Raw genomic sequence first — 23,947 nt, forward strand, 5'->3', positions numbered from 1 at the left:
ACACTGTGTCCTTCTCTCTCCCTCTCCTTAACCTTTCCCATCCCGCTTCAACTCCTGGCCATACAGAGAATGAACAGCCTTCCCTCGTTTGGTTTGACAGAGGAAAGTTTTATTTGACTTTCGAAGGTAAGTAGCGCATAGCAAACCCGGTAACGACTTGCTCCCCTTGCTCTTGCTCTCTGACTCCCGGGGTTTCCTCCAAAGGCTCCAGTCCGCCTTTCCCTGCGAAATGCTATGGCTACTTAGATGACGTGGCAAGTTCAACCAGAATGATTTTGATTCGATTTGTGCCATTTGTCCCGATGATCCGTTTCCCTGTTTATTTGTTAAAAAAAAAAAAAAAAAAAAAAATTCCCCAAAACCTCAACCAAACCAAATCCCAAAAGAATATTCTCGTACCGAGACTGCGGTGAAAACCAGAGAGCGAACCCGCTTGCACTGCCGAGGAACTTGACTCTGTCAACCAGGGCTTCTTTCTACTCTCCCTCGCGAGCTGCTCGTTACCCCGAGCGGGCTGTGGCGCAGGGCGCTTAATTAAAAACCGGAGGGTGACAGGTTCTCTGCCAAGCCGGGGCATCCTTCCCCATCTCCCGGCAGATTTTTCGGCGGCGAGGGGCCGGCAGCGTGCCGGCACTGCCAGCAGTTATAGCCGAGGTGCCAGCGGGTGCGGCGGTCGGAGGCGCTGCGGGTTTGGGGGTTGACGAGAAGGGGAGGATGCGGTGCTGGGGGAGAGCTTGTTTCGGGACGGACGGCAGCTCCTCTGGGCAGCAGCACGTCTCGGAGAGGCCAGAGACACGGGTGACGGGCGGCCAGCCCTGCTCCGAAAGCCCCGAGGCTTCGGAGGAAGCCTTGCCTCAGATACCATGCCTATGTTTTTCTTAAAAAAATAAAAAGAAGCAACGCGGGGAGGTTTGCTGGCAGGTGGAGTAGGTGCTTTACAAGCTGAAGGAAGCGCGGTGGAGCCGCCGTGGCGCTGGCAGGCAGAGCTGGGCTGGGGATGCTGCTGGCACGGGGGTTCCGGGGGGGCTCGCTCTCCGGGTCTGTGATCCATAAAACCTGTCACCTCCAGCAAACAGCCGAGTGGCCGGGACCGTGCCGCCTGGCCACCGAGCTCGGGCGGCTCGTGCTTGTGGAGTGAACCCTGCTTTGGTGAGCGTGGTGCCGTGGTAGCAGCAGAAGGCAAGTGTCACGGTTTGAGGAACCCACAGCAATTTATCGTTGTTTAGACAATTATTCTCTCACCCGATGACCCCTCCCCACCTGGGAAGGGGAAAGGAAACCCGAGGGTTGGAATATAAAGAGATTTAATAGATGAAGACTAAATAATTAACACCAATAACAGTAAAGAACCAGTGGATTGATCCCGACACCAATATAACATAGACAAGGACCGTCCCCAGCCCATTCCCCCACAGGGAGCCGTGCACTCCCCGCAGGGACAGCCAACGTGGGACCCTGCGAGCGCTGCGGCTGCGGGAGGAAGGGAAGGGCTCAGGGCTCCGGCACCGGGGCGAGGAGTGCTCAGGGTGGCAGCCATTAGAGAAAGAGAGAGAGAGAACTCCTCAGCAAACTGTCTCATTTCTGTGGGATGTGCCGTTCACGGTGTGAAATAATCCCGTTGGCAGCTTGGGGCCAGCGCCCGGGTCTCGCTCCTCCTCGTCCCCGCACCTGGGGAGCTGGAAACACTGAGACCTTGAAACCCGCACCCCAGAGCCGGCTGTAAAGGAAACACTGGCACAAATTCCGACACTGGAGTCTGCTAAAAGTGCGGTTTTCCCCAGCATTACAAGAGAAATTAGTCCCGTGTCGCTCAAACCAGGACAGCAAGGATGGAAGTGGTGGTGACCAGGGGGCTGGTTTCTTCTTTTCCTCCTTCTTGCCTTTTAATCGGCCGCAGCTCCCGAGCCCCGAGGTCCCCGCTCCGATGGTCCCTCCTCTGCTGGTCCCCACTCCAGTGGCTCAGACCTGTGAGGGGGCCAGGGGGGAGCTGCTTCCTCCTGATCCTCAGCGCAGTTTTGCTGTTTCCAGCAAAAAAAAAATCCTTCCCGGGAGGCTGGGGAAGAGCGGGGCAGGGCAGGGCGAGGGCTGTGCCGGGGCGAAGCGTTGTCCCTCCGTTCGTGTCCCCGTGGCACTGCGCATCCCCACTGACCCCCTGCTCAGTGTCCGTTCCCCCCCCTCCTCGGTCCAGCACTAGCACTGCGAGCACAGCTAGCATTGGGGGGGGTTTCTTGGTTTTGGTTTTTTTTTTTTTGCATTGTTAATGTTTTTGAAGGGTATATTTGAATTCTTGGACTTTGTTCTGGCGGTGTGACTGGTCCAGAGCAGGAAGGGTTTGTCCCCTGCTCCCTGCCTGAGCCCTCCGGCAGCGTGGGATGCGCTGGCCGACACGGCAACGGGGCTGCAGCAGCCTGGCACCGGCTCCAGGCTCGTCACACAGCCCGGGAAGGAGCTATTTTGCTTTCACACGCTTTATTTCCTGATCTATCCGTAAATCTTTGAGCCCAACTTTAAAAAAAAAAAAAAAAAGAAAAGCTAAATTTCAACACTCATCTCTAGGGAGGTGAAAGGAGATCTGCTGGGTTTGGCACCTGTAGCTCAGGGCATGAAATGCCAGAAGAGAAATTATCTTTTCTTTCCGAGTTGGGTTTTTTGCTCTTTTTTTGGCGAAGATCCCTGTGTCAGTGGAACGCGAGGTAGTCGGTTCGTGTGCGCAAAGCCGGGGTGCAGCTTTGGTGATGCTCTGCCGGGTACCCGGGCAGGATCTCCCGTACTCCGCCGTCCTTCCTCCACACCTGGATTTTCCACCTTTGTGTAGGGAAAAGTAAGGGAAATGAACCCGGTGCACTGCTTATGGCTGGATCCAAACTCCATAAAGGGGATTTTTTTTTTTTTTTTTTTTTTCCCCTCCTCCAGCATTATCGGGTCATTTTGCCAAAATGAAAAGTTTCTAAAAATGACTTCTGAAGCAGTCACCGACAAGCCAGATTTTTGGTGGAGGCGTGCCACAGCATGTGCTTGAACTAGACATGTCTCTCAAGTTTCTGGAAAAGAATTTTAGGGCTTTAAATAGAGAGAGTATACTCTTCTTTTTACATGAAGGTTTTTATTAAAAAAGCTGTTTAGTCTCTGAAGCCATTAAGAGAAGAATATACAGATTCATGGGGGAAGAGCGGAGGGAACCGAGAACCCTGAATGCCGATTACATGCGTACGGTTTTTATTCAAACTTAGATTAGAAATGCGGAGGATGTTTTGTTGCTGTTGGGATTAACTCAGACTTTCAAAGGCCAGCTGAGCCTGGTCATAGAGACTTGTGGGACGAGCCGGTTTATCCTTGTACGTGTGGTTTTTCATTCTGGAGAGCGAAGAAACCTCCTATCCGTACAGAGAAACGGCGGAAGAAATGAGAGATTGCAAATCAGGGCAATGAGAGATCGCAAATCAGGGAAAAGGCACGGTGGTATGAGGCGCCGACCCCTCCTTTGATGGTGCGGTGCAGGGTCTAGGCTAAACCCGGCTGCAGTCGGAGCGTGTATGTTTGGAAGATGGGTGGTTTTTTCTCCTGTCCTAAAGAATAATGAATCTATTGCCAAGAATCGCGGGTTTCTGCTGCTGGTCGGCTCCCCTGCCCTGCCAGGAGAAGCCTGGTGTTCCTCTGACGGGTGGTACCTCCACTTTTCCCCCCTCTCTAGCCGTTCTGCCTTGATGTTTTTGAATCTCACCTGTATCTCTGGGCGGATACGATGAGAATATCCCAAAGCCGGATTCGACGCGCTGCGGGGCGGCCGCTCTGGGTGCGGGGAGGCAGGATGCGCTCTCCAATATCCCAGCACTGGTGTCTACGCAAAGAATTTATTAAAAAAAAAAAATCTTACCCTACCGGTCCGCGGGGCTGCCCCCTGGCCCCGCATGTCCCCTCTTGTCACATATGGCAGCGTGGCTTTGGGGAGCCGCCCGTGCCTTCGCGTCGCCGCTCTCTGCCGGGTTGTTTGCCCGGTCCCCGGCGCGGAGCTCGGGGCTGCGGCCTCAGACACAGGCGGCCTGGGGAGCCGCACGCTGCCTCCCCGCACTCGTTAGGATAATTAACGCGTGCGTGGCGACGGGTCTGTCGCGTGCGGGTGCCGTGCTCGGCCTGTCCGTCCCCTGCGCTGGGACAGACGGACGCGCTGCACTTACTGAGCATCGTTATTCCGGGCTGAAATCACTCATTCCCCTGAGTCTCTTAAGATGTATGACCAAGAGGGAGACGCGTGGCTACATTACTTTTTTACATCCTTTTAGGCTACATTAGACATTTGAAGGGAAAATCCCGGCACCAGAGAGGCTCGTCTGTGCCTCTAGGAGGGAGCAGCTTTGGTTTTATACATTAACACACTGCCTGCACGGGGGCTTTTGTGAGGCACGAGGATCCTTCAGCTGCGAATGCCACATTTATTTTTTTCACAATTAATATCTCAAAGCTCAAAGTGTGATTTAAGCAAGAGGAGTGCTTTCCTGGGGGGGGGGGGGAACGTTGCGAATCTGGATTTCCTGCACCCAAACTCCATTATTTACTCGCAGAACATTTGCAGCAGCAAAGCCGGGACCTCGTTGCGTGTCACACAAAAGCCACCGCAGATTGCTTCGATCCCACCCAAAAAGCAACCGGCAGCGGGCCGGCGGTGGGGAGAGGTGGGATAAAGAAGAGAGGGAGTTATTTTTGAAGCTAGTCCAAGCAGAAAAGCGGGAGCTCCCCGGGAACAGGCCGCGTTTTGCTCGGTCGCTTTGCTTTTTCCCCGGCCCCCCTGCGCTGCGGAGGCATTGAATGGGCTGCGGCTGGAGCTGGCACGCGCTTGCGCGCTCCCAATAAAACCCCGGGATGAATTAAGAGCCCGTTTCACCTCCCCGATCCAGACCCTGTAAATGAAGGTAACAGAGTGTCAGGATCCCTGGAGAGGCTGTCCCTCCGGACACCTTTGCCATTCTATTTTAGCTGATTCGGGGGCAAAATAACCCTTGTGCTTAACCGGACGGACAGGCTGTGATATCAAAAAAAAAATAAAAAAGGTTCTAAAATGATGTGGTGCAGAAAAAATAGATGAGGCTGAACTGGCGGTGGCAGGGCAGGGGGTGGTGACTTCTTGAGGACTTTTCTGGGTGCCCGGGGTACCAGCACCTTGTATGTCGGGTGGGTGAGCAGACGCCAACCCCGGGCTGATCTCCGGGCGGTTTCCCCAGGGGAGACGCGAGAGCTTTGCCGTGCCAACGACCCCTATTCGCACTCCTCCCGTGGCGGGCAGAGGACATTGTCCCCCTGCAGGGTTTCCAGCACACCCGGGGCTTCTGGCGCACGCTTGCAGCCATGCTTTCATCCTTAAATGTTTTTCAGAGACGGGGATTCCTGGCCAGCAAAGGTGAACCTGCGCCTGAGCACGCAGGGCTGGATTATTTTAGAGCATGGCTGGCGTCCACGGGCGCGCGGCACGAACGAAACCAACTTCCCCCTCCCCCCCCGTTTTTTTTTTAATTGTCTAAATAAATCGTGGATTGGTCCCAGGGGTCCCCGCAGGTGGGGGTTCCCGCAGGCAGGAGTTCAGGCAGCGTCGGGGTTGGGGGGGGGGGGATGGATGTGGACATTGCCAACAATCCCGCGTTCCGGCGGGCAGCCCGAGCTCTCCGGCTGAGGGAGAAGGAACCCCCCCAGCCCCTCTTGCCGGGGCCCAAAAACCTACTGCAAAAACTGTCATGCAAAGCCTGCCGTGTGGCAGCCCCCCCGGAGCCGTGCCGGGGGGGACACCACTGCCCCGCATGCTGCTTATGGCTGGGGCTCCTCCCTTATTTTCTTTGCTTGCATTTTTTTTTTCTGGGGGGGTGGAGGGGATAAACAATTTTCAAATGTTTTTAAAGCCTCATCCAAAGCCTGGGGGAGTTTTTCCTTAATATTTGCCCCAAAAGCAAGGCTGGGGGGTCTTGGGGAGCGACCCCTGGCCCCGGCCCGGAGGGGGGGGGAGCGGTGCCGTTTCTCTCTGCAGGTAAGAAGTGGAGGGTTTTGCTCTGTTGCAGGCTCATCGCGGGGACCCAGCCCCCTCACCATGGGGGCACAGGACACCCTGCCCGTCGCCGCCGCCTTCACGGAGACCGTCAACGCGTACTTCAAAGGGGCTGACCCCAACAAGTAGGTGCCGACCGACGGGGTCCGGGTGTCGGTACAGGGGGGTCCTGGGGTTGGAACAGGCTTGGAAGGGGGGGTGTTGAGGCTTTGGTGAGCATCTCGAGGGATGGGGAGGGAGGAAAGCAACCTGGTCTGGTGGGAGGTGTCCCTGCCCAGGGCAGGGGATTGGAACTAGATGACCTTTAAGGTCCTTTCCAACCCAAACCATTCTATGACTGTACGAAGGGAGGTGCTCTGGGCTCGGTGCAAGCCTGGTGGGGTGTCAGCGCACTGTGCCAGGCTCAGGATGCTCCTGGGGTGTCCCCAAGAGCATCGGTCCCCATCCCTAGCGGGCTGCCAGCCTCTGCTGCTGTTTCAGCTCGCTGTGGTTTAGGGCCACATTCCCCCAGCACGTCGGGTGGGAAGCGGGGGGCTGTCACCACCCCGCCCCTGGGGCAAACCCTCCCCTCCTGCTGCGTTTTGAGCCCCCCTGTTTCCTCCCCCCCTCGATCTCTGTGTCCGGCACTGCAGGTGTATCGTGAAGATCACGGGGGAGATGGTGCTGTCGTTTCCAGCGGGCATCACCCGACACTTTGCCAACAACCCGGCCCCGGCGGTGCTCACCTTCCGCGTGCTGAACTACAACAGGCTGGAGCACGTCCTGCCAAACCCCCAGCTCCTCTGCTGGTAAGCGCCCCACTCGCCAGCATCCCAGAGGAAAGTTTCCAGAAAAACAGGGTGCTTTGCAAAAACACACGGCCCCAAGTATCTTCCTTGGAAACCTGCCCTGATGTGGGGAAGGAAACACTCAAGCCCCTCAATATTTGCCTCTGAGAGCAGCCCCTTTGCCAGGCAGAAGAGCATCGGCAGAGAGGAGCAAGCGCTTTGATGGGGTTTGCTCGTTTTGTGCCTCGCTCTGCTCGTTAGACCTCCTGTTTGCAAAACGAGATGACCTCCAGCTTGCCTCTGCTGTGCCTCCCCGGAGGTATCTGAGGATGAGCCAGAGATGTGCGGGAGGGAGGCAAGATACCACGAAACGTGGGATTAAACGCGGTCCCGGCTGGCGGCCGGCGCTGCTGCCCTGCCTGCTTTGTAGAAAAGCTTTTTTCCACTGAGGCGGGTCACACGAAGGGTTAATTCTCCCTCTGTGCAGTGACAACACGCAGAGTGATGCCAACACGAAGGAGTTCTGGGTCAACATGCCAAATCTGATGACTCACCTAAAGAAGGTATCGGAACAGAAACCGCAAGCCACCTATTACAATGTGGATATGCTCAAATACCAGGTAGGGGTTTTTTTGTAAGATAAAACCGTGCCAAAAATGCGTGCTGAACTTATAGACGTAAAAGACGGTATTTCCCTAGTGCAGAGTGGAGATGACGTGAGTTGAGGGCATACTTTCCCGCTAGTCCCTTCTGTATGTCACTAGATTGCCTGATTTTGAGCCCAGTACAAACTTGCTATGAGAATACAAGGTATTGTCTCCTCTGAAACCAAATGCGATTACCGTGGCTGTAAAATGGGATTTCTCCCTTCACCCCTATGGAAACTAAATGTTTTTTCTGTCATTTTGGAAGGTATCTGCCCAGGGTATTCAGTCTACTCCATTAAACCTTGCAGTGAGCTGGCGGTGTGACCCTGCAAGCACTGACCTCCGCATTGACTACAAATACAATACAGAGGCAATGACCACTCCGGTAGCTCTAAACAACGTCCAGTTCCTCGTCCCCGTCGACGGAGGAGTAACCAAACTCCAAGCTGTGCTTCCTCCTGCTGTCTGGTAGGAACCGCTCACCCGACAAAGAGCTCCTTTGCTGTCTCTGCCGTGTCCTTGCCTAAACCAGCCCGGACGGAGCGGGATCGCCCCGGGGAGGTGACTGCGGGCGGGAGCTGGGGACACGATGGGGACCCAAAACTGTCCTCCTCTTGCAGGAGGAAGCGTGCAACCCCGCTGCGATTTTTTTTCTTGCCATTCCCACAAGCAAACATGTGCGCGGGCGGCGGAACAACAACCCTTATTTCATGTTTTGGCGGCTTTTATCCCAGGCCCAGAGGGATGCATGGCCATCGCTGCCGTAGGCACGGGCACAGACGTTCGCAGCGGGGAAGCAGGGCATGGCACAGCCCTGCAATCCAAGAGAGGCATTTTCCTGCCAGGGTCAAACCCAAAGCCAAACTCCCAGAACTGCAGCTCTGGAAAGCGGCTCCAGAGCTGCTCCCCACACAGCCATTAGCAAAACTCAGATGTCTCCTTCACAAGTCCTTGTTTCCTACAGAAATGCTCTTCTTCATGTCATTTTTAGGAATGCCGAACAGCAAAGGATATTGTGGAAGATCCCCGATATCTCTCAGAAGTCAGAAAACGGAGGTAATCCAGCAAACGTGCATGTTATTAACTCTGAACACTTAAATCAGACACTGACCCGTTTATTGTTCCTGCACACAAGTCCGGACACACAGATTCCTGCTGACGCTTGCCGGGGGGAGGATGCTATTTAAGGCTAGGAGCTTTGAAAAGCGGGGATACGTGCCACTGGCACTGTTTTGCCAGTCGCCTTGGCATCACGGAGGGTATGAACACACGGGGTTTGGACGCGGTTGTTTGCCAAGTCCCTTCCTCCATTGACCCTCTTCATTTGAAGGCTGAGGCCCCAAGTTGCATCCCCGTTGTGGGGACCGCAGCCTCCCACGGGTCGCTTCTCCACCTATCACCCACGCAGCTCAGCTGCTTCCTACCGCTGGGGTGCCTGAACAGTTAAAATCTGCCGGGAGGATGAGGGGGTTTGCCTTCCCCGCCCCCCCCCAGGGGGTGCTGCTGGGTTGGGTACCACGGTGGGGGGTGGGTTTCACTTGCAGCGCGTTGAGCATCTCCTAGCCTTTGCTGGCCAACCCGGCCCTGGGGTGCGCGACGTGTCTCTCCGGGCTTGTAAGGGTCCCCTGCGGGGCTTTTAAATCGCAGGTGTGGGCTCTCTGCTGGCCCGATTCCAGCTCTCGGAGGGGCCGAGCACCCCGGCCCCCCTGGCCGTGCAGTTCACCAGCGAGGGGAGCACGCTCTCCAGCTGCGACATCGAGCTCGTCGGCGCCGGCTACCGCTTCTCCCTCATCAAGAAGAGGTTTGCGGCAGGTAAGTGCCTCGCCGGCGGCTCCTCTTGGGATGACAGTGTTCCTTGACGGTCCCCTCCGGCCATGCTGGGACTGTCCTTGCTCTATAGTTGTTGACCGTTTGAGCCCAGAGGTGCCACCGCAGCACGGCGGGCAAGGGGCAGAGGGGCAGAAGATCCCTCGCATGAAATAAACCTGCTGCTGCTTACGAGAGCCTTGAATTTCACGGGCTTTTTCCTGCTCATGGGTCCTGCATGAAAGGCAAGGTCTGGGGACGTCCAGGAAGAGCTTTTGCCCCATTGCGGCAGAGAAAGACAACTATTTTTCATTTTGCCCCATTGCTGGATAGAAAAAACAAGTATTTTCCCTTGTTGTGCGGGTGCGTGGCAGCAGCGCAGCCGAGGGTGCGGGGGCCAGGGGAGGCAGGCGACCATCCCCCGGGAATCGGGGCTGCTCCCTCCCCACACCTGATTTCTGGTCCCATTTCTAGGTAAATACTTGGCCGATAACTGATGGAAGCTTATGCAAGTCTATGGAAAATAGTATGGAAAATACCCAAGGACTGCTGTGCGTGGAACGGGTTTTAATTACAGTTTAAGGAAAAAGAACTAAATCCTGCACTCGGGACATTTCTGTTGGAAGTGTCGACAACTTTCAGCATTTTTTTCCTTGGAAAACACCGTCTTGACCAGTCCTACAGTATTTACTTCTAGATGTAACATTGTTAATGGTTTTAAAATGTAATTATTGTATTTGTAAATTGTACTCATTCCAGTAAGGCTGTATTTTGGCAGTTAGACACTTGAGTTTTAGCATTTTACCATTCATGAAATGGATGTAATTTAAACTGTGGTATATAAATTTAATAGTAGTACTGTCGAATGGCACAACGCTTACAGAGGTAGATTACATTTTGTCAATATTATACGATTTAAATACAATACTGATAGCTGTTACGAAGGGGGTGCCTCATAAAGAGAGAGTGAAGTAGAACGGACATGCTGATTTACTTTTTCTTCAGTCCTTAGCCTGTCTCACGGCCATGAATAAAAAGCTCTATCTTCAGGTTTAGCTGGTTTAACTCCAGAAAAATATTGCTGTAAACGTGGAGGTTCTTCATACAGTCTCCCAGGAAAAAGCGGAAAAAATTGACACTTCTTAAAGAGTATTTACGTCAAATTTCCATTGCAAGGAGCCTCCGTGAACGTGCCCGTGTTCTCCTAGAGCCGCAGACGATGGGTCAGGAGCCCCGGCGGTGCGTGCACAGGCGGCGAGCGCGTCTCTTTGCCCCACGTCCTCACATTTTGCAGAGATGCAGATAAGGCGATAAGCAGGCAAAGAGGCTGGGTGGGAAACCTGAGCTTACAGCACTGTCTGGAAACGTTATTGCTGGTTTTAAGGACGCGTTTTCCGAGCAGTCTCCAGATTATGGGTCGCATTTCTATATCACTTTGCTTGCTTTTTCTGGGTTCCGCCCCCGCCCCCCATTTTTGAAAGCCCTGTGGGTTTAGCAAATGCTTTAAAGATGTGCAGCCCCCCCATGCCTTTCCATTTTACCACTTAGGCAGGAAAGCCTATATATATATGTATTATATTTAGACATTGGAGAACAAACACAGCCCAAGCCTGACCTTTGGTGGGACACCCGGTGTCGGTGCTGGCGGAGCAGGAGCAGCGAGGGGGCTGCCGAAAGCCCGTGGGGCAGGAGCTCGCCATCGTGGAGATGGGAAAATGCATTAAAGTGTCAAACTGGAGGCTGGGGGGGGCAAAACTGTCCCTCATGTTTTCCCTGAGCCGGCGCCTCTCTGTGCACGGCCTGTGCAGCGTTTGGTTTCTAGTTGACGTTAGTCTCAGCCTCCCGCTGGCAACACGGCGTCGATGGGGCGGCATCTGCCAAGGTGAAGAGCTTGTTGTCATGGGAGAATTCAGAGATATGGGGAAAAAAAGAGGGGATCTTTCTGAAATTAAATGCTGTTCAGGTGCACAGAGAAGCAGAGGAGCATCCGCTGAACGGGGTGCTGGGCACTTGAGAAATGGGTACGATGACAAAGCGTGATTAATTTCACAGTCACAAATGTTGCCAGGATTAGGCTTGTGCGTCTGCGTTGGAAAACTTCGGTTGTGCACGTTGGGAAGTGCTTGCTTACAGAGCAGTTCGGCGTGACGTAAGAAAACAGAAATCCGTGCCCGTCTTAAAAGAAAATAAGGCAATCTGGAGCTATTTCAGTCCTGAGGTGACTCCCAGGCTGAGATGTGTACGACAGGGCGGCTGGGTTGTGTGCATGCTCACAAAAGGTATCAACACAGGAGTTAAGCACATTTCAGTTATACAACTTCCTACATCCTTGCAGTTTTTGGAAGTAAACTTGCCAGTACTCCTGGATGGAGCGTTCAGCTCCACTAATAATTTTTCCCCCTGCAACAGAAATATGTACAAACTGTGTAAACTACCCCTTGCTGCCAGCGATATAGGGCAAAATCGAAGAATCAGTTTTTGCATAATTGGTTCATGCTGTGTACAATTGTTATAAACTCATGCTTCCAAAAGAGATCTATGTCATAGTCCTGAAAATAAGGACTTTATAATGTAAATATTACCAGAACATAGATATTTTACTTTATATTTCATTTGAAAGACAAGGTGTTTACATTAGCATTGGGTTTTTAAATGCTTTTTAAACAAAAACAAAAAAAACCCATAACCCAAAGCTCCCAAGCTTTTCTGCTGTCCCCCAAAACGGCGGTGGCTCTTTCGGGGTGCAGCCCCCGCGGCCTGGCTGGAGCGATGGGAAAGTCCTGCAGCCTTTCTGGGATGAAGTGCCTGGCAGACCCGAATTCGATGTGCTGGCACGCTTGCAGCCGGGGGACACGGTCCCCCTCCAGGTGACACAAAACATCTATTCCCCGCCCACAATCCTGGGACAGAAACCGGTGGTTTGGGACAGGATTTTTGCATGCTGCTTTTGCCAATTTTTTTGCGTAACGTTTTGGTTCGCTAGGCGTTTGCGTAGGCGCGTTGAACTGCACGGCTCTGCCTTCCCGCCCAGCACGACCGCCCCTCCGCGCTCCTTTGCGAGGAGACGTGGCTCCGCGTTGATGCTTTGGATTTTTTGACCCTGTTTGAGGTCTGAGCAGAGAGGCAGAGTGGCAGAGTGCCCCAGGGATGCTTATTTTGTCCAGTGTTTGTCTTCCGACGTGCCGTATGAGCGTGGCACCCCAGCATTACCCCGCGTGGGGAGGGGGAACGGACCAGTTGTGTTTCTAAGTCTGAAGAGCAGGAGGCTGGTCTTCGTTCCGCCTGGCTTTGAGAAGGCAGCAGCAGGAAAAAGATTATGGGCAGCAGCTGGGGATGTATCAGATTTAAATTTAGAGCACCAGATAGGGATGTTTATCCCCAATTCCCGCTTCTGTAGTAGTGGCGAGAGGCCACAGGGGATGCGTTGCCCTGTTGCATTCAGGTCACTCAAGCTCTGCAGGCTTCACCTCCGCTTTTAGGCAGGAAAAACGTGTATCTTCAGGGAATGCATCCGTCTGGTGCTCCCTGCCTGCTAGCAGAGAGCAGACACGTCAGCAGGGAGTTGAAAAGGCAGCAGCCTGTAAGTCACCTGCATTTCTGGGGCTTGGCGTCGGCGCTTTGCTCCCGAGCGCGTGGGCCAGCGGGCCTTCTGCCAAGTCTGGCTGAGGCTGAAAAGGGGGCTCAGCCCTCCAGCGTGGCCCCCCCTTAGCACAGCAGCACTCAGGTCTAACCATCTGAGTTAAAAAAAAAAAAAAAAAGGGTTAAATAAAGGAGGCATTCAAATAATAAATAGGTGTGACGCATGCACAGAAAGGCTTTAGCTTGGTTACTTGCGCGGACCTTTCCCTTTAGAGTGTGTCCTCAGCCACTGCTCCCCTGAGGGGTTTTCCTCCAGGATCCCGGGAGCTGCCAGCAGCGAGAGAGGGAGCGTTTTTCCCCACAGACACCTGCAGACTTGGGTCTTTAGATGTTAGGACCAGAAAGACTTTTTTTTTTTTTTTTTTTTGCCACTTTTCTTCTTCTGTTTGTTGCACATATTCACAGTTCTCAGCCAGCTTAGGGTGCTCCTCACAGGAGGCGTTTCAGACCAATTTTCTACTTCAACAATATTTCTTAGTAACGATGAAATTGCCCAATAGAACCAAACGCTACCAGATTAGTACGCATTTCGTTTGGTGTTTGCATGTGTTAAACATCACTCCCCCGTTATAAAGCTTCTTATTTCTGCCGTAAGGCCACTGTCCATTAAACTCCTGCCCCAGCCAGTGTGAGGTCTCAGCGTGTACGTGTGTGGCTTCACTCGCAAAAGCTTTGTCACACGAGCGCGGTCTTGTACCAAGGGAGTCACACAACTGCACGCTCCTCCCGACACAGGCCGGGCTTAAAGATGGTAGTGCTGTTAATGGGTATTTCAGTTAAATTAATTTTGTCTTCAGTATGCCTTTTCAGGATTTATCTATTAGAGGTTTTTTAAAATATAGACGGGGGGAAAAAAAGAAAGATTTATGTTAAAATGGCATCCCGTTCCAGCCAGGCAGGGAGGGGATGGGGAGGGAGGCAGTTTCCCGGGCAGGCTGCGGGCACTGTCGCGCCCTCGCTGCGGGATGCCGTCAGGGTATCTCTCATGGCAGTGCCCGGCGTTTGGGCTGCGTGGGGAAAAAACAGAGAAATATCCTGCTTAAACTTACAAAACTTATGATTTTGAAGCCATGCACACCTGCAGGTGAGACCTGCCTGACTTCTCCTTTTAACGTGATCCTTTAGTGCCCACTTGTAAAAATGGGTCGGCTCTTGCACGGGTGATTATTTTCCCACCGAGTCCCTGCCGAGACCTTGCCGTGCTGCCCACGCCGCCACAAGTCATACTTGTGTTCGTTTACCTAATTCTGGATGATTCAAACCAGGCGGCAGTGGCACTCTGTTGAACCGCCGCCGCAGAGATTCCTGCAGCGCGAGCATCGCGTAAAGAATCGCCGCTTCACTTTCTCCCACCAGAAGCATTTTTAAGTGGCTGGACTGCAACGAAAAGGGGACACATTTTCAAATGACCTAAGAGAGAGTCAAACACCTTTTATTAAAAACACTCAGCCCTCCTCGGACCTCTCCCTCAGTTGCCCGTCTCCTTCGGCAGCAGTGCGGTTTCTGTGCCCACCGGGCACGTGGTGCTGTTCTGCCTCGCAGAGGAATTCTGCTCCGTTTCACCTTTTTTTTTTGGAAATATGGGCCACAGGTGTGTTACCCAAACACCCAACATCTACTTGAGAAAGCCACTTCAATACACTGAATATGAAGTGATTTTTTTCCCCTGCTTATTGCTGTTTTTATGTGAAAATGTCTTAGTCAAAAAACTTAATTTTTATGTTTACCGTGACCAAACTACGTAACATCATGACATTGTACTTTGACAGTAAGAAATTACTGTCTCAAAGATTTCATTTCATAGCCAGAATTCTTTTCTTCTTTTTCTCACAATTTCCCAAGGAAAGTAACTCTCGCAGAGCCGGGGAGTTTTTATGATCATCAGTATTTTAATCCTTATGCCACTGTAAGGCTAGAAAAGGATCTGCAGAAATACCCCTCACCTCCTGCGTGACCCCCCTGTCACTCCAGGAGGGGCTGCAGATAACGCTGCTGACAACTGGTCTTAAAATGGCAAGCGTTAGTGCGGCGATGCTCTTCAAAGGTTTGCACACAAGCAGGGTGTCACTGCAGGCCAAGCAGAATGGGATAAAACACACCAGGTTTTCACGAGGCGTTCAGAATATCTTATTCCTCTGGTAGAAATCTCTCTCTCTCTGGACACGGGGCGAATGGCTGCAGCCAGGCCCTCCTGCTGTTGGGTTCGTAATCCACGCAGGAGGGGTTTTCCACTCCAAAACGCTCTAAGGTTGATGAAATCACTCGGTTGCTTTGATGGGATAAAACACATGGAGATGTTAGTCATGGTGTGAGAGAGGAATCGGGTTGCGTTGTGGATCGAAGCTCCGGTCCTGCGGCCACGGGCTGGGGGTGGAGGGCTCCGGGCGCAGGAGAACCTTGCCGTGACACCTCTGAACCCAGAGGAAACCCCAGAAGTGAATCGGGTTTCCCAGGGTATCGCCCTGTATCATTTTATGAACTCCCTCGTGTATAAAATGTTTATAAATATTTGTGGATTAAGATACACAGGTCTATTTTTAAGATTTAAGTTAAATAAGTTAATTAATGGCTGGCCTTTTTTGCCTAAACGTGCAATGAGATATATTATACCTTTAGTCTACGATGGCCTAGGTACGCTTAGTCTGTGATGAAAACTTTGCTGCTTACCTACTGTTCTCAGAGAAAAAAAACTGTAAAAGACGTACAGGTTTGTTGCACACGGACTATCGCAGCAGCAAAGCTTTGTATTTGACCACTGGTAATATGAATGTGTTGTATTGACTTGTTGAAGATAATCATGAAACAACATATTTTAAATGTTACTTGCCTTATAGATTAGAAGACGACTATGTGGATATCATTTTTGTAAATAATGTTTTTTATAAATGTCTCTCCTCCATTCTCCCTGTCACCCATTTCACAAAATCTTGAATATGCAATTATTTACCATGCATAATGTTGCAACAAATAAATCCCCACGTGAGAACAAAGTTTATTAATTCTATACATAAGAACCACGTTAAATACCCTATTGAGTTGCAATTTAAATGTGATTTTTTTTTTTCCCTTGAAAATAAACAGAAACCATAAAACCCTACTTTTTCTGAGTGAGCTTTGCTTGCGCGTGCAGGAGAACGCGGGGGAGCTGGGCAGAGTTATCAGGGGTGCCTTGTCCCCAGCCCAAAATATGATTACTGCTGGAGCTATGCACAGCTTCCCGGCTTGGGGACAGGTCAGTGTCAGCATCTGGGGACATACAGGGACCCATGGGGACCGTGGAGACGGGTGGAGCTTGAGAGGAATTCGTGGGGGCTGTGGAGACATGAGGGACTGTGTTGTCCCTAAATTAGGGTTCTTCACCTGGGGTGCGAGAGCCAATCAATCAACTCAGTGTCGAGATATTCGGTTTTATTTCCGTTCTGCAGAATCAGGTGCCGGGCATTTAACAACAGCCAGCACACACCACAGGTTTCAAACCGCCCAATATTTATAACAATAAAATACAGCTGATTGGTTAATAACCATTCATTCACCACTTCTAGCTATACACATGCATCTAAACTCATGTTTAAAACATTTAGGGAGGTTACCTGATTAGCATGCTTATTATTCACAAAGGGGTATGATTTTAGCATTATAATTGCCCAAGTTTAGTTTGGGATACACTCATGGCTTGACTTTGGTTCAGAAGTTATATTTTTTGCTATCTTATGTCTAAGTCAGCACCTGGAAAAGAACAGATGAGACACTGTTTTGTTCACATCCTATTCAAGGTTAAGTACCTTCTGTGATGTCTCAACCATGTCCCAGCTGACACTTCTTGATAAACTTTTAACTTTGTTCTTTAGAGGTCAGCTGTGGGTGCGTGTGGGGTTGAGGGGACGCATGGAGGCCATGGTGACATGTCAGGGCTGTAGGAACACATGGGGATCTGTGGGGTCCACGGGGATACACAGGGGTCATGGGGACCCGTGTGGCCTATAGGGATATGTGGGGACCTGTGGCGGCCATAGACACACACGGGGGTTGTAGATACACGTGGGAGGCCATGACGACATGTGGGGGCTATGGAGACCCATAGGGGCTGTAGGGATCTGTGGGGTCCATGGGGATCCACAGGGGTCATGGGGACCTGTTTGGGCTGTAGGGACCTGTGGAGGTCATTGGAACCCACGGGGGGCTATAGGGACCCGTGGGGGCTGTAGGCAGACGTGGGGACCTGTGGAGGCCATGGGGGCCCAGGGGACCCATAGGGGCCATGGAGACATGTGGGGACCGTGCAAACCCCTGGGGCCATGGGGACATAAGGGGGCTGTGTGGACACACGGGGACTGTGGGGACGTGTAGAGACCACAGGGGCCCACGGGGACTTGCAGGGTCCACAAAGGCTGTAGGGACACTTGAAGACCCATGGAGGCCATGGGGACTTGTGGGGACACATGGAGGCCCACGGGGACTTGCAGGGACCCGTGAAGGCTGTGAGGACATGTGGGGGCGTGTGGAAGCCATGGGGACACCTGGGGCCTTTAGCTGTACATGGGGACCTGTGGAGGCCGTGGGGACACGCAGGACCCATGGAAGCTGCGAAGCTGCGGAGCCACGGAGGCGGGCGGGGGGGGGGCGCAACGCGACATGGCGGCCTGTGCCGGCGCCACCGCCTGGGGCTGCCGGGCAGGCGGCGGCCCAGCACCACCCCGCGGCCGCGGGGAGCCGGCGGGGCGGTGCTGGCCGCCTCCTTCCCGCCCTTCCGCCTCCCCTCAGCAGCGGTGCGGCGATGCATGGCGGCGCGGCCGGCAGCGACCCCCGCTCGGGTAGGTGCCAGGGCTGGGAGCTTCGGGGCGGAACCAGGCGCCTTCCTCCGGCTTCAGCGGGGTGGGTCTTCCCTCAGAAACCCGAGCTTAACCTCTCCCCTCAGGTCCCCCCCGGCGCTTCCCGGTGGCGGCGGTGGATGATATCCTGAAGGATGTGGTGGGGAGCTACCTGAGGGAGCAGCCCTACGAGCCGGCCCGCTGCAGGGACATGGCGAAGGACATCGCTGAGGTATCGCTGCGCTCCAGGCGGCCATTTTGTCCTCACACCTCGACGGGGTGTGAGGGAGGTGGCCGTCGGGGCGGGGAGGTCCCCAAATGTAAATATCAAGTGTAAAACAAGTGCTGGAGGAGGCCGTCAGGATGCATCAAGGGTTGGTCTGAGGCGGGTGGAGGCTTATATGAGTTAACGATGAGGTGTGTTCGAGTAGCAGTGGCTCTGGCCAAGCGTGTGCTTCAGCAAAAACTCCATGTTGTGGTTGCCCTGGCCAGAAATGCCACTAATAAGTTTTAAGTATGTATCAGACCTTTCCTTCCAGTTATGGTAGTAGCTGAATTCTGCACAGTGACACAAGTGCAAGCTCCTCGGTTAAATCCAGTATTGCTGCTGAGAAAAGACTGTCCTGACCCTTTAGTCGTTCAGCTGATTTGGTCCAGAAGAGCATTAAAAAAAAGCGGTACTGTCAGCTCTTCCTTTCCCCCCTGTAATCAGCAGGTAACTGTGAACACATACGGAGGAGAATAGGGTGATCACATACCGTAACTCCTTACTGGACATCTGTGCCTGCATTTCTGTAGCCCAGCAGGAAGGTGTGCCTGTTTTTAGCAGATGGAAGTGTTGCTTCTCCTGTGAAAGGACCTCGGCAGCATACACGCCACCTGCCCGCGGGGCTGGGGACGTTTGCAATACACATTTCAAATGCTGCAGCTCAAAGATTGTCATCAGGATTGTTGCAAGGGCTCCACAGCGCGATGCTTGCAGTTGTCTGTCCCAGAAAACCAAACCCCGGAGCATCCCCTGCAATGAGAGCTCACCACCTGTGTCTGAATGTGTTTGTCTCTTGCAGGTTATTAAAGCTCGGGTAAAAGACCTTAAGATACCGAGGTACAAGATCGTTGTGGTGACACACATTGGGCAGCTGAATGAGCAGAGCATGCAAATCGGAAGCCGGTGCCTGTGGGATCCTGTGAGCGATACGTTTTCGTCGTACGTGTTCAAGAACACTTCACTGTTTGCTCTCGCCAATGTCTACGCTGTCTATTTTGAGTAAGGAGGTAGTTGCGTTTCACAGCAAGAGTAATGAACATTCAGCCTAACTGTTCCTGTTTCTGTTGTTGAAAATGGTTGTGAAGGACCGAGGCAACTTTCACCTGTTTTGAAATGTGGTTACTGTGAGCCTTTTGGTGGGGAACGTAATAATTGCATTTCCCAGAGCTTTCTCTGGGAAGCGATTCTCTGTGGTGTGCTGTTTCGCACCTGATTCTAGCAGCTTTCAGAACCAGCTATCCCTGTAATACTTTTTTTCTCCCTGAATTTGCCCTCACTACATGATCCCCGAGTAGAAAATGCATTTTTGGAAAGCAAAACAAAGGCATTTTAAAATTATCTCCGTTAAACAGTGCTCGTGGGCAGTTAAGCATGGGGCCACTCCGTGCACATGCTGTATTGCAGGCGCCGTGTCCCATCGAGCTGCAGTAGCTCGGTGCTGTTGTTCCCCCTGCCCTGCCTGGGGAACGATGGAGGGATCTCTCCAGACCTTCTTGCCGGGCCCAGGGGTGTCCTGGGTCAGGGGGGCTCTGTGGTGGAGGGGCCGCAGGGAGCAAGAGAGTCGGGAGCTTTGCTTGCCGGGGGCTGCCCCAGAGCCCCGAGAAAGGCCAAAGGTGGTCCAGAGAAAGTGGTTAGTTCTGCTTGGGGAAGACTAGCTCTGTCCCACAGTGCTTGAAATGAAGTGAAAAGTGTCTTCAAGTAGTATCATGTTTAGAATATATAGATCTAACATGTCTGGGCCCTTCTGTTGACGGTGATCGAATCTAGCAAGAAAAAACGTTGAATTGGGGCTCTCAGCTGATACCTGGCTATAGCCAAGAGGGGGAGTACAGCCCTCTGAGCTCAGCCGTGTATTTCCAGTCTCCCTGGTTGCAGATTAACTGTCCAATAGGTAGGACCCTGGGTGGATGTTTACTGGAAGCAGCTGGAATAGGAAATAACCCACAGCCGCTCCTGCCGAGCTCCGGGGCTAGAGCTGACCCATCCCAGGTCTCGTGTGCTGCGGCCTTGGCTTTATTCTGAGCCTGAAAACAGACTTTTTGCTACCCATATTTTACAGCTGAAACCTGCTGTTGCATTTTCATAAGTAGGAGAACAAGCATATAACAAATTGCTTATTTTATCGCATTCTATGTGCAAAGCTGAAACTAGAACAGTAGTTAGATGGGAAGAACTGTTTGTACTCGTGACTAAAAGTTTAACTCTGAACCACTGCAAACACTTTGTGGAATCCACACAGCCCAGCCTGCAGCCGTTTGCTGGTTTGCACTACATTTAACATTCAGGCTTTACTCCCTAGCGTACTGCAAAGAATGAATTGACAATTAAAGAAGACAACTGAAATAATTGTGGTTTATGTCATGATTATTTTAATACAAAGCTGTCACATTGAACCTCGTCGGCGTCTGCTGCGTTTCAGCACAGGGAACTGATCTCTCTCTCGCTGCAGCCGATGCTGCAGCAGGATGTGGTCAGCAGTTTGGCGGCTTCGCGCTTTTTTAGGGTGGATGTTTTCCTGGTGCGCTGCAGATCTCGCTCTGTCTCGGGCTGGGTGTTGGGGATTTCTTCGCTGTCAGTCTCCAGGTCTGTGTGCGTCGAGGAATCGGCATAACCATTGTTCTCTTGTGAGAAAGGCACGGGATTTTCACTCTCTGCTGCATCAAAATTCAAAGCTAAAAATTAAAAGTCATGGAGTCATGAGTAGTTTATATCTTTGCTAGAAAGACAGACCAGCCTAGAGCCAGGGAGCTGAAAGTATTGTTCTCCGTGTCTCTGATGTGAGCAACCAAGATCTACCAGATCACTGACTTCTCACCAGGGCAGTATTAAAATAGATGTGCGAGGTACACATTCTGTGATTAACATGTTAAAAAAACCCAGTAATTTAGGGATTTATATTGAAGAGTGTTTTTTGTAGGAATAGTTGCCGTGTCAGTCGTCCACCTATGTGTTTGGTTCGAAGGGTAAAACCATGATTTGATGTGTCAGTGCCCCTTGACCAGCATGTTGTGGGTTTCCTAAAACACAGATAATGATGTGAAGGCACCTCACAATTTCAAAGCTCCTGGATGTTCCCACTTAAATTACGCTTGCGATTCATGTGCATTTTAAATACCACAGTACAACTGGGCACCACCTTGTGGAGTTTATAAAGGTATAGTAGTTGTCTCGCTTGGTTTAGCGGTGGGGGTTTCTTCTCCTTTAACAGTCCCTTGGGTAGGGTGTTGCACGTGGCATTGCTTTTTATGTTTGTTTAAAGCTGCTGCTACAACAGAATTTTAAAAAAAGGCAGATGTTACTGCATGAAAAGCATAGGAAGCCACTGTTCCTGTCGTCTGCCTCATTTATTTTCTTTTTTCTAGCTCTTTTAACCTGTCAGGGTACAAATTTCTAGCAGTGCATGTAATGGCTGAATTGCCTATAAATGCATACACCACCATGTGAAGATACTTAGGTTGCAGAGTATATATCCAACATACTTCATTATAATATTTTTAAGTTGTAATAAAGTTCCTGGTTTCTAGTGGGGAAAGTGGTGTATCCTACTGAAGACAGCAGTAAAAAACGTGCATTGGCTGCAGCGAAGCTTGTCTCTGACAGATTTTCAGGGATAGCCTTGGGCTTAACTCGTCATTCCTCAGGTTGACATGGAAAATCTTGATCTAAATGTTATTTATTTGGCAAAATAGCACTCTAAGCTAAGCCAGAAAGCATGAAGTGGCACCGCTTCTCTTGCTGTCTCCCAGCAAAGCCGGTGCTGACCATGGTTGAGGTGCAGCTCTGGAGGGGAGCAGCAGAAGCCGAGGGGGCAGCTCTGCCCTGAGCTGCAGCCTGCAGGTGGTTTGGGTCTTCCAAATCTTTGCAGGGGGTGAAGAGCATTAATTAGTACTTACCAAACAGGTAGTGATAATCAGTCAAATGCCTTTTCCAGCGAGAGCCGCCGCAGGTGAAGACGACAGCTCTGACGAAGTCTCTTCCGCAGAGCCTGATGGTGTTCCCTTCCCCACATCCTTCCCGTGCCACCAGCAGGAGAGCCAGCAAGGCCAGCGCCACCACCGTGCCCCTCATTCTGTGGATGCCGTGCTCTTGCAGGGTGTGAGGGAGCTGCAGGATGAGGTGGGGAGTTCTGCTGAAGCCCTCACATTTATACCAATGGCCCATCCGCTCCACTGAGTGGCTTGTTCTGAGGATGACTTAATGTTTGCTAAAACCAAGTTAATCGCTTGTTTCCGGTAATGTTTTAAGTGCTTCAGGATTTGTGCTGGGATTTCGGTCAGGTATTAAAGACTTCTTAAGACTGTAACTGCTTTACTATAGGAACACATGTAGTATAACATATTTATAGGGTACAGGCTTAGGTCAATACCATTAATGTGTATGTTCTGAAAAAATGAAAGGGTGTTTATTACATGATTTGTAGATAATGGGTTCTGTCTCGGTGTGTTTCCCACGCAGCCTGTTGCCCAGCTGTGCCTGTTACCACAGTGTAAGTAACACCGGGTCTTCTGTTAGTGATCCCAAACTAAAAGGGAGTTACCAACTTCCAGTGACGTCTGCAGTTGCGAACGTCTTTGTTACCCCTGCCCTGTTCTCTTGGCAGGCATCCTCTTGTCCAGCCGGCAACTGCGGATGCTTCAGAGGAATCTCCCAGTACCGGGCAGTTACTGGTGACAAAATCATGTACTGAGGGTTATTGTGGTAAATGTAGGCTGCACGTGTCTTGTTACGATTCCTGGCGTGCTATGTGATCGGATGCGGTCCTGCTGCATGCAGAGCATTTGAGCACAGTGCACTGGCTGTAATGAACTGTGCAGAGCGGTGGGGTTGTTTGACAGCTTGTGTCCTATGAAGGCAGGCTGAGAGAGTTGGGGGGGTTCAGCCTGGAGAAGGCTCCGGGGAGAACTTCCAGCCCCTTCCAGGCCCTAAAGGGGCTCCAGGAAAGCTGGGGAGGGACTCTGGAGCAGGGAGGGGAGCCATGTAGGATGAGGGGGAAGGGTTTTACACTGCAAGAGGGAAGACTGAGATGAGATGTGAGGCAGAAATTGTTGGCTGTGAGGGTGGTGAGCCCCTGGCCCAGGTTGCCCAGAGAAGCTGTGGCTGCCCCATCCCTGGAGGGGTTCAAGGCCAGGTTGGACGGGGCTTGGAGCAACCTGGGCTGGTGGGAGGTGTCCCTGCCCAGGGCAGGGGGTGCCACTGGGTGGCCTTTAAGGTCCTTTCAAACACAGACCCAAACCATTCTGTGATTTGCCCGGCAGGTACCTGGATGCAGGGAAGTAGCTCTGCTGCAGCTGCACGGCTCACCAGTCTCTGCAGCGAGGCCTGTAGATGCGGCCCTTGTCCAAAAAGGCACAGAAAAGAGAGGGAGAGGCTCTAACCGAAGCACAGAATAGCTACAGATCGGTGTCCTGACCATCCTTTTCATTCTGGTAATATCTGAAAGAGAAAAGTGGGTTCACTGAAGCAGCACGGAGCAGTGTTCTGTGCCCTGGGAGCAGGGGTTAGCAGGTTGGTTACGCTGACATGGGTGGTGTTGGCTGCAGCTGTTGTAAGCTTCTATAAAAAATTCTTGCAATAAAGTGCCTTAAGGAGACAATTTGTGAATTACGAGGTCAGAAATCCCATATTTACGAACAAAATACATAAGGAACTTCGGAGATCTTTAGCACTTCCTAGCACCGGAAGTGTTTTCCAGCACCATAATGTTACAGTGCATTAGTTTACAGTAACGTGCAGGGTGAATTACGAGGTGTTACAGCCTTGACAGAAAGCTCGTTTTTACCAGTAGCATCAGTAAGTAAACAGTCATGACCACCGATGGAAAATATATGGTGTATTTTGTTCAGATTTGTAATAATGATTAACACATGAGTCACCTTAATGGGTGTCTTTCTTTGAAATGCACGACGATTAATTTTATGTCAAGGGTAAGCTTGGCTGGGCACTGTAAAATGTGCAGAAGGAAGTGGATGTTAATGCATCGCAAA

General features: G+C 51.8%; 3 protein-coding genes across 3 annotated transcripts in view; 2 read left to right on the top strand and 1 right to left on the bottom strand.

The window, feature by feature from the left end:
* SGIP1 (SH3GL interacting endocytic adaptor 1) overlaps nucleotides 1-10,062 on the top strand; it is a 56,604-nt gene extending 46,542 nt beyond the window's left edge. Inside the window, exons 18-25 of the mRNA XM_054212022.1 lie at nucleotides 67-126; nucleotides 6,042-6,153; nucleotides 6,661-6,816; nucleotides 7,283-7,415; nucleotides 7,708-7,910; nucleotides 8,434-8,498; nucleotides 9,090-9,254; nucleotides 9,723-10,062. Coding sequence (XP_054067997.1) covers nucleotides 67-126; nucleotides 6,042-6,153; nucleotides 6,661-6,816; nucleotides 7,283-7,415; nucleotides 7,708-7,910; nucleotides 8,434-8,498; nucleotides 9,090-9,254; nucleotides 9,723-9,745 — 917 coding nt within the window. The 3' untranslated portion in view covers nucleotides 9,746-10,062. The remainder of the gene's footprint in view (nucleotides 1-66; nucleotides 127-6,041; nucleotides 6,154-6,660; nucleotides 6,817-7,282; nucleotides 7,416-7,707; nucleotides 7,911-8,433; nucleotides 8,499-9,089; nucleotides 9,255-9,722) is intronic.
* Nucleotides 10,063-17,639: 7,577 nt separating this feature from the next.
* DYNLT5 (dynein light chain Tctex-type family member 5) lies at nucleotides 17,640-20,279 on the top strand. Its single transcript, XM_054212252.1, has 3 exons — nucleotides 17,640-17,698; nucleotides 17,803-17,927; nucleotides 18,763-20,279. Exons 1-3 carry the CDS (start codon nucleotides 17,662-17,664, stop codon nucleotides 18,964-18,966), a joined length of 366 nt encoding a protein of 121 aa, XP_054068227.1. The 5' UTR covers nucleotides 17,640-17,661; the 3' UTR covers nucleotides 18,967-20,279.
* Nucleotides 20,280-20,378: 99 nt separating this feature from the next.
* INSL5 (insulin like 5) lies at nucleotides 20,379-22,031 on the bottom strand. The gene is made up of 2 exons (XM_054213013.1): nucleotides 21,857-22,031; nucleotides 20,379-20,635 (listed from the first exon to the last, which is right to left on the bottom strand). The coding sequence occupies exons 1-2, from the start codon at nucleotides 22,029-22,031 to the stop codon at nucleotides 20,379-20,381; spliced, it is 432 nt and encodes a 143-aa protein (XP_054068988.1).
* Between the last annotated feature and the right edge of the window lie 1,916 nt (nucleotides 22,032-23,947).

Source organism: Rissa tridactyla, chromosome 8 (genome assembly GCF_028500815.1).
Source record: "Rissa tridactyla isolate bRisTri1 chromosome 8, bRisTri1.patW.cur.20221130, whole genome shotgun sequence".
In the NCBI taxonomy this organism is placed as follows: domain Eukaryota; kingdom Metazoa; phylum Chordata; class Aves; order Charadriiformes; family Laridae; genus Rissa; species Rissa tridactyla.

Excerpts from the sequence above, each read along its gene's own strand:
- DYNLT5 (XM_054212252.1), top strand. The coding sequence starts at position 17,662 with ATGCATGGCGGCGCGGCCGGCAGCGACCCCCGCTCGG. Across the intron at positions 17,699-17,802 it reads CGGCAGCGACCCCCGCTCGG|GTCCCCCCCGGCGCTTCCCG; the intron begins GTAGGTGCCAGG and ends CTCTCCCCTCAG. Across the intron at positions 17,928-18,762 it reads TGGCGAAGGACATCGCTGAG|GTTATTAAAGCTCGGGTAAA; the intron begins GTATCGCTGCGC and ends TGTCTCTTGCAG.
- INSL5 (XM_054213013.1), bottom strand. The coding sequence starts at position 22,031 with ATGAGGGGCACGGTGGTGGCGCTGGCCTTGCTGGCTCTCCTGCTGGTG. Across the intron at positions 20,636-21,856 it reads TGATTATCACTACCTGTTTG|CTTTGAATTTTGATGCAGCA; the intron begins GTAAGTACTAAT and ends TTTAATTTTTAG.